General features: G+C 38.8%; 1 protein-coding gene across 1 annotated transcript in view; it reads right to left on the minus strand.

The window, feature by feature from the left end:
- The window catches only part of LOC121281871 (peroxisome proliferator-activated receptor delta-like), a 91,311-nt gene that overhangs the window by 13,643 nt on the left and 64,117 nt on the right, over positions 1 to 13,551 (minus strand). The window contains exon 6 of the mRNA XM_041194960.1: positions 2,706 to 3,153. Coding sequence (XP_041050894.1) covers positions 2,706 to 3,153 — 448 coding nt within the window. The remainder of the gene's footprint in view (positions 1 to 2,705; positions 3,154 to 13,551) is intronic.

A 13,551-nucleotide genomic window follows, 5' to 3' on the forward strand; every position in this document is an offset into this window, starting at 1 on the left:
AAAACAAGAAAAAGCATGCAAAAATGAAAAACCAAGACAGATCCTGGCAAAAATATACAAGGTGACAAAACAGATAAGAGCTAACAGATAAGAGAACCATGACTTTATATTGGAAGACTGCATTCATCACCATATGTAAGAAAAGAGTGAGAAAAACCAGCACATTATAGGTCAGTTAGCCTAACATCTGTTGTTGGGAAATTACTAAGAAACAGTTGGGGATGGGGTGACTGAACGCCTTGAACATTCAGCTGGTCAGAGAGAGCCAAATGGGTTTGTAACGAGTAGATCATACCTGATGACCCTGAAAGAGTTTTTTGAAGAGGTAACTGAAGTACTGGACAAGCAAAAGTTTATGGATGTTAACCAAATGAACTTCCAGAAGGCACCTGACAAAGTCCTTCATAAGATACTGTAACTGTTAATTAAATATGAAGCCCATGCAATTGAAAAAATTGGAAACTGGTTAAGCGGCAGGAAACAGAGGCTCAGGATAATGGGCAGATACTCTAATTGTCAGAATTACTAGTTTTGTCCGGGAAGGATCTGTGCTGGAGCCTCAATGATTCACTGTATTTATTACAGGCTTAAGGTGATGGAATAGAAAGCCGCATAACCAAATTTGCCAATGACAAACACAAAAATAGGTGGCAATGTAAGCAATGTAGATGGAAGCATAAAATTACAAAGAGACATTGATCAATTAAATGAATGACAAAACTATACCAAATGGAGGGAGTGAATGTTTGTGGATGGGATGCCAATCAAGTAGGCTGCTCTGTCCTGGATGGTGCAAGCATCTTGAGTATTACTGGAGCTGTACTCATCCAGGCAAGTGGTGAATATTCCATCACACTCCTGACTTCAGCTTTGTAGATGATGGACAGGCTTTGAGAGTCAGGCGGTGAGTTACTTGCCACAGGATTCTTAGCCTCTCACCTGATCTCATAGCTACAAGTATTTATATGGGTAGTCCAGTTCAGTTTCTGATCAATGGTAACCCCCCACCAGGATGGTGATAGTGAGGGATTCAGCGATGGTAATGCCATTGAATGTCAAGGGGCAATGGTTAAACTCCCACTTGTTGGAGATGGTCATTGCCTGGTACTTGTGTGGCATGAATGTTGCTTGCCACTTGTCAGCTCAAGCATAGGTATTGTCCTGGTCTTGCTGCATTTGGACATGGACTGCTTCAGTATCTGAGGAGTTGTGAATGGTGCTGAACATTGGATTGCTGTGAGCAGTCTGGCATCACATCTAAGGAAGGATATATTGAGCTTGGAGGGAGTGCAGCATAGATTTACCAGAACGATACTTGGACTCCAAGGTTATGAGGAAATGACGCAAACTAAGGTTATTCGCTGGAATTCAGAAAGTTAAGGATGATTTGTTCGACGTTTTCAAGATATTAATGGAGACCCAACAGAGAAGGTAAAAAGAAATTATTTCCATTGGGCTGAAAAGTCTAATCAAAATATTAGAGCTAGATATTTCAGGAATGAAATTAGGAATTGCATCTATACACAAGATGGTAGAAGTTTGAAACTCTCTTCTGCAAATCAATTGCAAATTTCAAATCTGAGATTGAGAGATTTTTGTTGTCCAAAGTTATTAAGGGAAAGGGGGCAAAGGCCCATATGGTGTCAGGATGCAGATCAGCCATGATCTCACTGAATGCTCAAGGAGATATACAGCCTATTCATATCTATGTAGGTAGAAGCAGTGATGTGAAGGGAATGGCAGGTGGTGGCAATCACGTTAAAGGTGTCAGTGCTTGGAGATGGCAGCAGTTAATAAAGCATATGGGACATTAGAAGCATAGAGTACAAAAGCACAGTATACAAAACACTGGTTCTTTCCCAGCTGCAGCTCTGTGTCCCATTCTGAACAATACACTTCAGGAAGGACATGAAGGCTTTACACAAGGTATGGAAAAGATTTACTAGAACGGTTCCAGGGATGAGGGATGGACTGAAGAAGCTGGGGTTGTTCTCCTCACAACAGAAAAGGCTAAGTGGGGATTTAACAGAGGTACTTAAAATCATGAAGGGTTTAGATAAATAAATCTCTTTGAAACCTATAAAATTGCATGACAGGGTAGATGCAGAGAGGTGTTTCCTGGAGATTCTCGAACTGGGGGTCATAGTCTCAGCCACTTGGACTGAGATGAGAAATTTCTTCCCTCAGATGTGAATCTTTCGAATCTCTACAACAAAGGGTTGTGGATGCTCAGTTGATGAGTATATTAAAGGCTGAGATCATTTAATTTTGGGGCACTGAGGAAATCAAGGGACATGAGATAGGGCAGGAAATTGAGATCGATGTACAATCTTAGTGAATGATGGAGCAGGCTCAAGGGGCCTTATGGCCCACTCATATTTCTTATGTTGTAAGAGAAACTGTTTCTAATGGCCAAAATACTGATAACCAGAAGGCACAGATTTGAGGTGATTGGCAAAAGAACCAGAGGTGACATGAGGAAAAATTTTCTTTGTTTACACAATGAACCATTAGGATTTGGAATGCACTGCCTGACCCTCAAAAGGGAATTGGCTAAATACTTGAAGGATAAAAAAAAATCAGGAATGTGGGGAAAAAGTGGGAAGTGGCAATAACTGATTGCTCTTCGAGAAAGCCATTGCAGACTCTATTCCATGATTCTATTAAGTGAAGGGAGTTAGTACTTACACAGATTATTTCCTTACCTCCACATAAAATAATGGCAGCCACAAAAAGAGCCAAGTCACTATCATCCAGTTCCAAGGCATTGAATTTCACTGCAAACTCAAACTTGGGTTCCATAATTTCGCTAAATGGTTTGCGCAGGCTTCTCAAGAATTCCCGAGTCACAAATCCATTTCCATTAGCCACAAGAAGACCATCCTTATTCATAATTGATGCCAACATGGCAAAAATGGCTTCATGTACACCGTACTTTAGTAATGTCACCTGGTCATTCAGGTACAGCTTTAAGAATTCAGGGATGCACTTGGCAAATTCAGTGAGTTCTCGGACTGTTTCAACAGTTGTACACTGGCAACGATGGAAGACATGAACCGCGATCTCTTTGTTTGGAATTCCATTTACTGATTGTTTCCAAACTAGGTTTTTCTCAGCCTGCCAAAGAGTCTCCATGTCGTGAATAACAAAAGGCTGCATTCAGGAGAGAAAATAGAAAAATTAAAATTTGCTTGGAGGACCAGATTTATGTTTACTAACATCCAAACCAGTTACAGGTACAATACCGAAACTTCAGCTGTCCGAAAAGCAGAATTGTCTGAAAAATAGGACAATTTTGAAATGCGGTGCTGGTCTAGTTCCAGGGTCTGCATTAGTTTCAGGCACTGCACAGGTATGATGTCCAAAATCCAGGAAAATCCAAAATCCAACATGGTCTCAGTGCTGGATTTTGGCCAAGGGACCTGCAGAAAAATTACCTAGATTTTTAAAAATGATCAGGATATAACCACAAGCACAATCAAATAGGAAAAATTTCTATAGTTCTAACACTATACATAATCAATTAAAAAGCCAGGAATGCAACAATTGCCATTAAGTTTTGGAATTAGTAATATCCCATTTTATTCAGCCAGCCGGGAGTGAGTGAGGAATCTACTGGCCAGTGTAAACACAAAAGCTCTTAAATTCACTGTTGCCAACTTCACTTCCCTCATGGGAGAAATGCTATATAGCACTTGATGCAAACTGAAATTAATGGGAGACATGCCTCCTTCATTCTCCACTCTCCTTGTATCACAATGGTCCTCCTGTCATGCATTTAGTCATGCATGATTTGTATCTTTCAATTGCGCATGCGCTCTCAGATTCACATGCTTGCGTGCCTTCTGAGTCACTTGTGCTCTTTTGCGTCTCTTTTTTTGTCTTGGACTTCCACTTTCTCTCAACTATAATTTCAATTTAATTTTTTTCACAAGAAGGTCAAAGGTGCTTCTGCAAACTGGATGCCAATGAGAGGTGACCAATTATTTTGTCAAAATTATTGATTTTTAATGAGACGGAGAAGCAGAGGGTTTTACGAAATGAATTTTCAGACAGTAGAATCTAGGCTTTTGGCAGATTCTGCTAGCAGTCAATGACATTAGGGTGGGGGTTGCACATGAAGATGGAATCTGCAATGGGAAATTCAATGGGGATATGTAGCAAGAAAAACGCAGAGGGTAGTATGGGGTGAAGCACCAAAGGAATTTTAGTACAAAGCAATGATTTTAATCTCAAAATATGGTCAGCCAGTCTAAAGTCCACCGAACTGAAACTCCCTATTCACAATTACAGATCTGAAACAAAAACAAAAATACCTGGAAAAACTCAGCAGGTCTGGCAGCATCTGTGGAAGAGGAGCACAGTTAACATTTCGAGTCCGCGTGACTCTTCAACAGAACTGACACACTTCCCTTGCAGTCAAAAGGCTTACACGGTACCATTTATAGCCACCAGATGTCGCTGCTGCACATCAATTGTAAATGTTTAAAAATACAGTAAAACCATTATCCAACATGCGCAGGGGATGGGTGATGCATGTTAATCAAAAATGCTGGTTAAAGGAGAGTTTCATTTACCAATGGAATACAGTGCAATACTTATAGCATGAACTAATATGCAAGTACTCAGGAAGTACAATATTCTTTTTACTTCTAATCTTCAACAGTACATTAAATCATAAAGTATAAGATAATACAATATACAGGTACAGGTTCTGGATAACCTCATAATTTCTTCCAGTTGATAAAATGACAATTTGTATTAGGGAAGCATCAAAAATTCCAGTTAATGGAGAATTCTGGTTGAGAGTACCAGATAACAAAGATTACTGTTATTACTGAACAAGAGACATGTCGAATTTTTGTTTTTGTTTTTGATTTCCAGCATCCACAGTTTTTTTGCCTTTATATAAGAGACATGTCGAACTCTTCATCTCGCAATCAAGATACTTTGCAAAAATACCAGTATAAAGGGAAAACAACAATTTATACTGCATGTGCAAGAGATTGGCTGGCAAGTGGAGTCTGATTGGTAGAGGTATTGCCATGGCGAATACACCAATGAAGGTGATGAACAATTAACTGCCAAGCACCGTTTGAAATTTAAACCAGGCAACTTGACCCTGATCGGTTAAGGCATTGGCCTGAGGAATGAGTCAGTGAACGGCTGTCACTTATTTTGTTTAGCTGAAACAGGCGCAACAAGAGTCATAGAGTTTTACAGCATGGAAAGCGGCCCTTTGGCCCATCGTGCCTGCGCCAGACATCAAGCACCTATCTACTCTAATCCCATTTTCCAGCCCTTGGCCTGTAGCCTTGTATGCTATGGCATTTCAAATGTTCATCTAAATACTTCTTAAATGTTGTGAAGTTTCCCGCCTCTACCACCCTTTCAGGCAGTAAGTTTCAGATACCAAACCCCACCCTCTGGGTGAAAAAAGTTTTCCTCAAATCCCCTCAATTTCCCGCCCCTTAACTTACATCTATGCTCCCTGGTTATTGATCCCTCCACTAAGGGGAAAAGTTTCTTCCCATCTACTCTTTCCATGCCCCTCAATTTTGTACATCTCAATCAGGTCCCTCCTCAGCCTTCTCTGCTTAAAGGAAAACAACCCCAGCCTATCTAGTTTCTCTTCATATCTGAAATGCTACAGCCCAGGCAACATCCTGGTGAATCTCCTCAGCACCCTTTCCAGTGCAATCACATCCTTGTGTGTACATGTTTTTTCTATCTGCGAAGAACAGAGCCCTGTGTATTAATATATGTAACTTCCAGTGCATGCAAATGTGCCACACTGCAAGCCTGACTGACAATCTTAAATTGGTTGTCAGCGTAATTCTTAGCACATTGAGGATTATTTAGCAAATGTTGTCTAATCATGGATCCACATCTAATGTTGGATACTGTGTTTTGAGTTTTGCAAGCATGATCTGGTTTGGTACGATCTGTACCCTGCCCGTTGTGAACAGCGGCTGGGACGTGTTTGATATGATCTGCCAGTCTTTAGAACGTATGACCTCCATACCTAGCATCACACTGGCGCTGAAATTCATATACCACATTACTCATTTGTGTGATAGGCAGAACATCTTTTTGGCTTGATGGCAGCATCCTGTTAGTGGCGAGGACCATTCGTGTTACTACAGCATAATAGCAACTTGAAACAGCTAGCTTCATCTGTTGTTCAAATTTTTCAGATACCTTGGAAGGGCAAGGTAATCTGAAGTAGACTGGGCACTTTTCAGGGCCAAAAGTGACAGCCTTAGGCCCATTCGTGAGTTTGGGTGATATTCAGCGCAAAATGATCTGAGCAGGGTAATCATTATCCTGCAGGGTACTTTTTATGCACCCTATTTCAGCATCAAGTTTGCAGGATGAGCAAATGGCTCGGCTCTATTTACAAGGTTACTAATAAGACCAATCCTATATTGTGTGGAACTGTAAGAATCCCAACACGTATACTGGCCAGTGAAAGTAGTCTTGCGGTAGATCATGGTAGAGAACTCCCAGGCAGATTTCTCAACCAGTACATCAAGGAAGGGGAGTTTATTTGACTGCTCCATTTCAAAGGTGAATTTGAGCTCAGGATGGAGCCTATTAAGACTTGCAAGACATCCTCAGGGCAATGCTTTGACCAATCAGAGTTAAGCTGTCTGGTTTAAATTTCAAACAATGCTTGGTAGCTAACTGTCAGTCGCCATCACTGGTGTATTCTCCATGGCAATGCCTCTACCAGAGTCCACTTACTCAGAACTCTCTGCAAATACAGTATAAGTTGTTTTTGCCCCTTTTATTGGTATTTTTGAAGTGTCCTGATGAGTACAAGACAAAAAGCTTCAATGTTTCTTTTTTCAGCAAAACTCAAGTGCGGTGCTACCAAATGACTAAAGTGTATAATACATCCTGACATCTTAGGTTCCGAACTCTGAACGGTAGAGTATTGAAAGTATATGAATATGCATTGGCAAATTGATTGATACTGGAAACTAACTCCAAAAGGGAGTCTAGCCTTTAAGTGAAACTCAATCTTTTAAAACTTTAAGCAGAAAGAACCCCCCCCCCACCTTGTCCAGAACTTGTTCAGTGAAGGTCAGTCCTCAGCTAGTCAATGCATATAACCATGGGGTACTACCCTGCCAGTTTCAACAAAAGTAAAACATGTACAGACCACAGTACACATCAGAGTGGTTCTGATTTGTACCTTGTCAGGAAGCGATATTAATGTCTATAATGTTATTAGAAATTATTTTTTAAAAGAGAGTTTTAGTGGGGTGTGCGTGTCATTTAATTGGATTAAAGCCAGCTAGTCTGGGTGCTTTGAATATAGTAGTTTTGATATATTAATTAGTTAAACATAAGAAAGGTAAAAGGTAAAGTGTAAATTTGCATTTGTTAAAAGAAACCATTCAAGTCTGTGGATGAAATCTTACATCTAACTAGAAGGTGCCAAGCACTATGTTTATAATTTTTCAGCTTACTAATAAAATTGGTGGGATGAAAGTGTGATATTGTTAGAATAAGTATAGTTAAAGCCTAGTGATACAATGGAAAATTTACATTCAATGATAAAGATATGTATAAAGGAGAAAGGAGATTGTGTGTAAGATAGAAGCATTTTAAGATCCAAAAAGTGTGAGAAGCCTCCAGCCTGTAAGCCACAAGTTGCTGTCTGCAAGGACCCAGAGCTGAAAGGAACTCATTTTGAGTGTCACTGTCCAGGAGGTGCTCTGTCAGGCGTCTCTTTAAATTTAAGGTTTACCATTGCCTTAACGAGGGTGTAACTGAGAGTCAGATTAATTAGGGGATTTTTGTAGTTATTATAGTAGTAATTTTGTAAACATATGTATGTGTTTACAATCTTTGTATTAATAAATGTTTAATTTAGTTTTATAAAAAGCTTTGAGACTCAGTGGTCTTATTACTACTGAATTCAAAGCCTGCATCTCGAAACATGCTAACTGAAAAAATGGGTTATGACATTTGTTTCAAGTTTCCATCTGGGATTTGAACAATTCAGCCTTTACCATCGGCTGTGACATCATAATTGCGGACTCTTTGCGGGATATTTTTGAAATTCCTTGATTTTTTGGATTGCTGAATCTTAAAGTTACAAGTATGAGAAGCACTTTGAATTCAGGAGTGGGCGTGGGACTTTTTTTTAAAAACATGGTGAGACTGCAAGATGGCTTTGGTAATTGCTAAGACTTGTCTGGGAGTAGAAGATACAACTCTGATTGGGTTACCAAAAGTATCCAAGAGTAAGTTAACAGAGTTGGCACATAAAAGCAGATATAATTGAAGTGATAGCACAGCTTTTGAAGTTGGAAGTGATATTTGACACGAGTGCGTCACAGCTGGAGGTAATGCGACTTCGGTTTGAAATAAAGAAGCTTGAGCTTGAACAAGCAAAGGAAATGAAAAAACGAACTATAGGCAGCAGAAAAAGGGGAAAAGGAAGATTGTTTCAAAAAGAAATGGAAATGCAAAAACTTGATCTCCAGAGGGAAAAGTTAGCAATGGAAGAGAGAACTAAGGAAAGATACAGAGAATATTGGCTTAAAAGGTTGGAAGTTAAAAAGAAAAGGCCTCAAATTCTGAGAAAAGTTATGAAGAAAAAACCTCTAACCTAAAACCCAATGGAGAGATGTTTAAGTTTGTACATGCTCTTTCATGGTTTGAGGAAAAAGATATTGAAGCATTTTTATGTCATTTGAGCAGATAGCTAAACAGATGAGATGACCACAGGAGAACTGGACATTACTGTTACAATCTAGGGTGGTGAGTAGGGCACATGAGGTATATGCCTCGCTATCTGAAGAAATGTCAGTGAATTATGATATGGTTAAAAAGGCTATTTTGAGTGCACATGAGTTGGTTCCTGAAGCATACAGGCAGAAATTTAGGAATAAGAGAAAACAGCCTGGGCAAACTTACACTGAGTTTGAAAGAGTAAAACAAAGTAATTTTGACTGGTGGATATTGGCATTAAAAATAGAGATAACTTTTGCAGCTCTTAGAGAAGTAACTCTTTTGAAAGAATTTAAAGATTCAATCCCTTAAGTGGTGAAAACTCATATAGAGGAACAGAGGGTTCAAATGGTAAGACAAGCAGCAGAGATAGCTGATGATTATGAGTTAGTGTACAAAGCTAAACGTTTTTCTCAATCACCCCTTTCAAATCCGAAAAGGATAGAAAGTGGGAAGGTGAAAGGAAGGTGGGTAGTCAGGAAAGAGAAGTAGCTGGAAATTCCCAGGAAGTTTTTTCCTCAGAATAAAAAGGAAGGTGCTGAGGGTAGAACTGATATTTGAAAATTGAGGTGTTATCATAATAAAGTGGGGCACACGAAGTCAGTGTGTTGGAAATTGCAGGGAAAATCTGTTGGAGTTATTGGGGTGCAGAAAAGTTCTGGAAGTAAAGTACTGTGGGGTTCTGAGGTTCAGGGACAGGAGAAACCAGTGGTTTGTGTACAAGTAAAACAGAGAGTATCATTGATAGGTGAAGAAGTGGAGATGGGTTCATAGTTTACCCAAGGGAATTCTGAGTAGCAGGTTGCAGAAATGTTTAAAGATTTTGTGTGTGAAGGGAAAGTCCTTCCATGTGTACTGGGTGGAGTAGGTAAAGATATTAAAAATTTAAGAGACAGGGGGATATCAAGACTTAATGGTGGGATAGTAATATTTGTTGTTCAGAGGGAGTATTGCAGGAACAAGTGATAAGTGAGGTTCATGGAGATGCTAAACCTATTCCCTTGTGGAAGGTAAATTTAAAGAGTAAGTGGAAAACTGACAAAGTGTTGGGGGTGGTAGAAAAATTGCCCATTGCAGGGATTCAATTTATTCTAGGTAACGATGTAGCTGGGTCACAAATGTGGGTGATGCCAAGATAATTGAGCAGCCTGTAGAAATTTTTTCAACAGAGGTGTCACAAGAGGAGCATCCTGGATTGCTTCCAACAGAGGTATTACAAGAGGAGCATCCTGGATTGTTTCCAGATTGTCTAATAACGAGATCACAGGCACACAAGTTGAAGCAAGAAAAACGAGGAGGTCAGGCAGTTCAAAGGCAGGAAGAAGGTATTGAAATCCAATTAGTAGGCAGTGTTTGATAACGTTGTTCAGAAAGACACAGGGGAACACCATTCAGCTGAAGTGTTTAACTCAAGACAGTTAACTGAGTTGCAGAAAAAGGATTTGCAATTAAATAGTTATATCAGACAGCTTACTCAGAAACAGAGGCAAAATATATTTTAATGAAAAATTGGAGGCCAGATCATGTCTCAACAAATGAAAGCTGGTGAGGAGTTACGTCAGATTGTTATCCCATTAGGGTAGAGAAATGAGATTCTGAGAATTGCTCATGAAGTTCCAATGGGGGGACATTTAGGAATTAGAAAAGTACAGGCAAAAGTACAGAAACATTTTTGTTGGCCAGGATTGTATAGGTGTGTAATCAAATTCTGTAGAACATATTACACATGTCAGGTGATAGGGAAACCACAAGCGATGGTTAAGTCAGCATCTTTAATCCCAATACCAGCATTTGAAGAATCTTTTACTAAGGTCATGATTGATTGTGTTGGACCCCTCTCTAAGACTAAAGTGGAAATCAGTACACACTGACAATAATGGATGTGTCTACCAGGTTTCCTGAAGTGATACCTTTAAGAAATATTAAAACTAAGATGATTGTGGAAGAGCTAACTAAATTTTTTACAAGACATGGTTTACCCAAGGAAATGCAATCAGATCAAGGTTTAAATTTCATGTCACAGCTGTTTAAGGAAGTAATGAACAGTTTGGGGATAAAACAGTTTAAGTCAACAGCTTATCATCCGGAGTCACAAACAAGGAGCTTTGGAAAGATAGCATCAAACATTAAAAACCATGATGAGAGGGTATTGTCAGGGTTATCCACAGGATTGGGATAGAGGAATTCCATTTGTTATTGCTTTTAGAGACTTTCCTAATGCATCGACTGGTTTGAGTCCTTCAGAGTTAGTTTATAGTCATGAAGTAAAGGGACCAATGAAATTGATTTATGAGAAACTGGTGGGTCAAAATCCAGAAACTACTCTCCCGGATTATGTAACAAACTTCAGAGAGATTAGACAGAGCATGTGAGTTGGCTAGGGAACATTCAAAGATATCACAGCAAGTGATAAAAGTAACGGCAGATAAGAAAGCTAAAGCTCGCTATTTTATTTCTGGAGAAAAAGCTGTTACCAGTTATGAGTAACTCCTTAAAGGCAAGGTTTAGTAGGCCTTACAGGATTGAAAAGAAATTGAGTGAAGTAAATTATTTAATAAATACTCCAGATAGAACAAAGAAGAGGGTGTGTCAAGTAAATGTGCTTTAAAAGTACTTTGACAGGGAAGAGGAACAAAAAGAGGTATTAGTGGTGGTAGATAATGAGAAACAGTAGAAATGCAGGACTCTGAAATTGATTTTCCTCTACTCAAATTGGATAATGAGGGGGTACTTGAAAATTTAAATATAATACTGAGTTACCTTCCATACAAATGCCAGTGTTTTGGAAAAGCTATTGCAATCACACAAAGCTATTTGTGGAAATTAGTTGGAGTGGACAGATTTAGATATACATGCTATCTCTATAACAGTTTCATCTTCAGTAAGGCAACCTCCTTATAGATTAAATCCAGCAAAGCTATCACATGTACAGAAAGAAACTGATTTCTGCTTCCAAATGATATCATTGAGTCTAGTTGTAGTAAATGGAGTTCGCCAATTGTGCTGGTACCGAAACTGGATGGAACACAAAGTGTGTGTGGACTATTGAAAGGTGAATGCAGTGACAAAAGCAGATTCATAGCCTGTACCACGACTGGAGGATTGTATTGAGAAAGTGGGACAATCAAAATTTATCACAAAGATTGACTTGTTAAAAGGTTTTGGCAAGTACCGTTATCAGAGACAGCAAAGGAGATATCGGCTTTTGTGACACCAAATAGATTATGTCAGTTTAAAGTCATGCCATTTGGTATGAAGAATGCACCTGTGACATTTCAAAGACTGACAAAGTAATTGCAGGTCTAAGCAATTGTGTTGTTTATACTGATGGCTTAAGAGTTTTCAGTCAGACTTGGAGGGAGCATTTACAGCATCTGGAGAAATTACTTACTCGATTACAATAAGCTAATTTGGTACTGAACTTGGCTAAAAGTGAATTTGCAAAAGCACAAGTTACATATCTAGGTCATACCATTGGATATAATAAGGTGGCTCCGAGAGATGTGAAAGTCAAGGCTATCATGGATTTCCCCATGCTACAACAAAATGAGGAATTTTGAGATTTCTGGGCATGAGCGGGTTTGACAGGAAATTTTAGCAGTGTGGTTGCTCCACTGACTGAGCTATTAAAAAAGAACACGAAGTTTTAACGGACACAGGAGTGCCAGAAGGCATTTGATAGTTTGAAAACTGTATTAACCACAGCACCAGTTCTGGCAGTACCAATTACGCCAAGCAATTTAAATTTGCCATTGACACAAGCGATATAGGCATTGGGGCCATACTGTTACAAGTTGACAACACTAAAATTGAAAAACCGATAGGGTATTTTTCATGGAAGCTGAATGCACAACAGAAAAGATATTCAAAGACCAAAATAGAGATATTGGGTTTGGTGTTAGATTTCAAAATGCTGCAATGCTATGTGGCAAACAATTTGTCAGAAACAATTGTTTGTACAGGCCACAATCCTTTAAAATTACTGGACAAATTTTGAGACAGAAGTGCACGTCAATTCAGATACAGTTTATTAATACAACCATTTAGTCCTCAGATTATAAATGTTGCTGGGAGAGAAAATTGCATTATTAAGGGTTTGAAGCTTAAAGGGAAAATTGGACATTTTAAAACCTGGACACTGAACTGGAATAATTTTTGCTGATACCAAGGATTTGTATACCTACTGTTATGGTAATGCATGGATCTGGTAATGTAATAGTGTAACTATATAGTTAAGTATAGGAGATAGCGTAAGACGGGTTAATAAAAAATGAAGCTGTCTCTTAGAATTATGATGATTTCATTTTTCAATAGGGAGGGGGATGTCATGAAGAGATATTAGTGTCTATATGTTATTGGAAATTATTTTTTAAAATAGAGTCTAGTGGGGTCTGTGTCTATGTGTGTGTCTTAATTGGATTAAAGACAGCTAGTCTGGGTTCTTTGATGTATAGTAGTTTTGAGATGTTAATTAGATAAATGTAAGGAAGGTGGAAGGTAAAGTGTAAATTTGCATTTGTTAAAATAAACCAATCAAGACTGCAGGTGAAATCTTACACCTAGCTAGAAGGTGCCAAGCAATGTGATTTTTTTTTCAGCTTACTAACAAAATTGGTGGGATGAAAGCATATTATTGTTGGAAGAAGTAAAGTTAAAAACTTAGTGACACAATGGAAAATTTACACACAAAGAGAAAGATATGTATAAAGGAAAAAGGAGATTGGGTGTAAGGTAGAAGCATTTTAAAGTCCAACAAATGTGAGAAGCCTCCAGCCTGTAAGCCACAAGCTGTTGTCTGCAAGG

The sequence above is a fragment of the Carcharodon carcharias genome, chromosome 9, assembly GCF_017639515.1.
Source record: "Carcharodon carcharias isolate sCarCar2 chromosome 9, sCarCar2.pri, whole genome shotgun sequence".
Lineage (NCBI taxonomy): Eukaryota > Metazoa > Chordata > Chondrichthyes > Lamniformes > Lamnidae > Carcharodon > Carcharodon carcharias.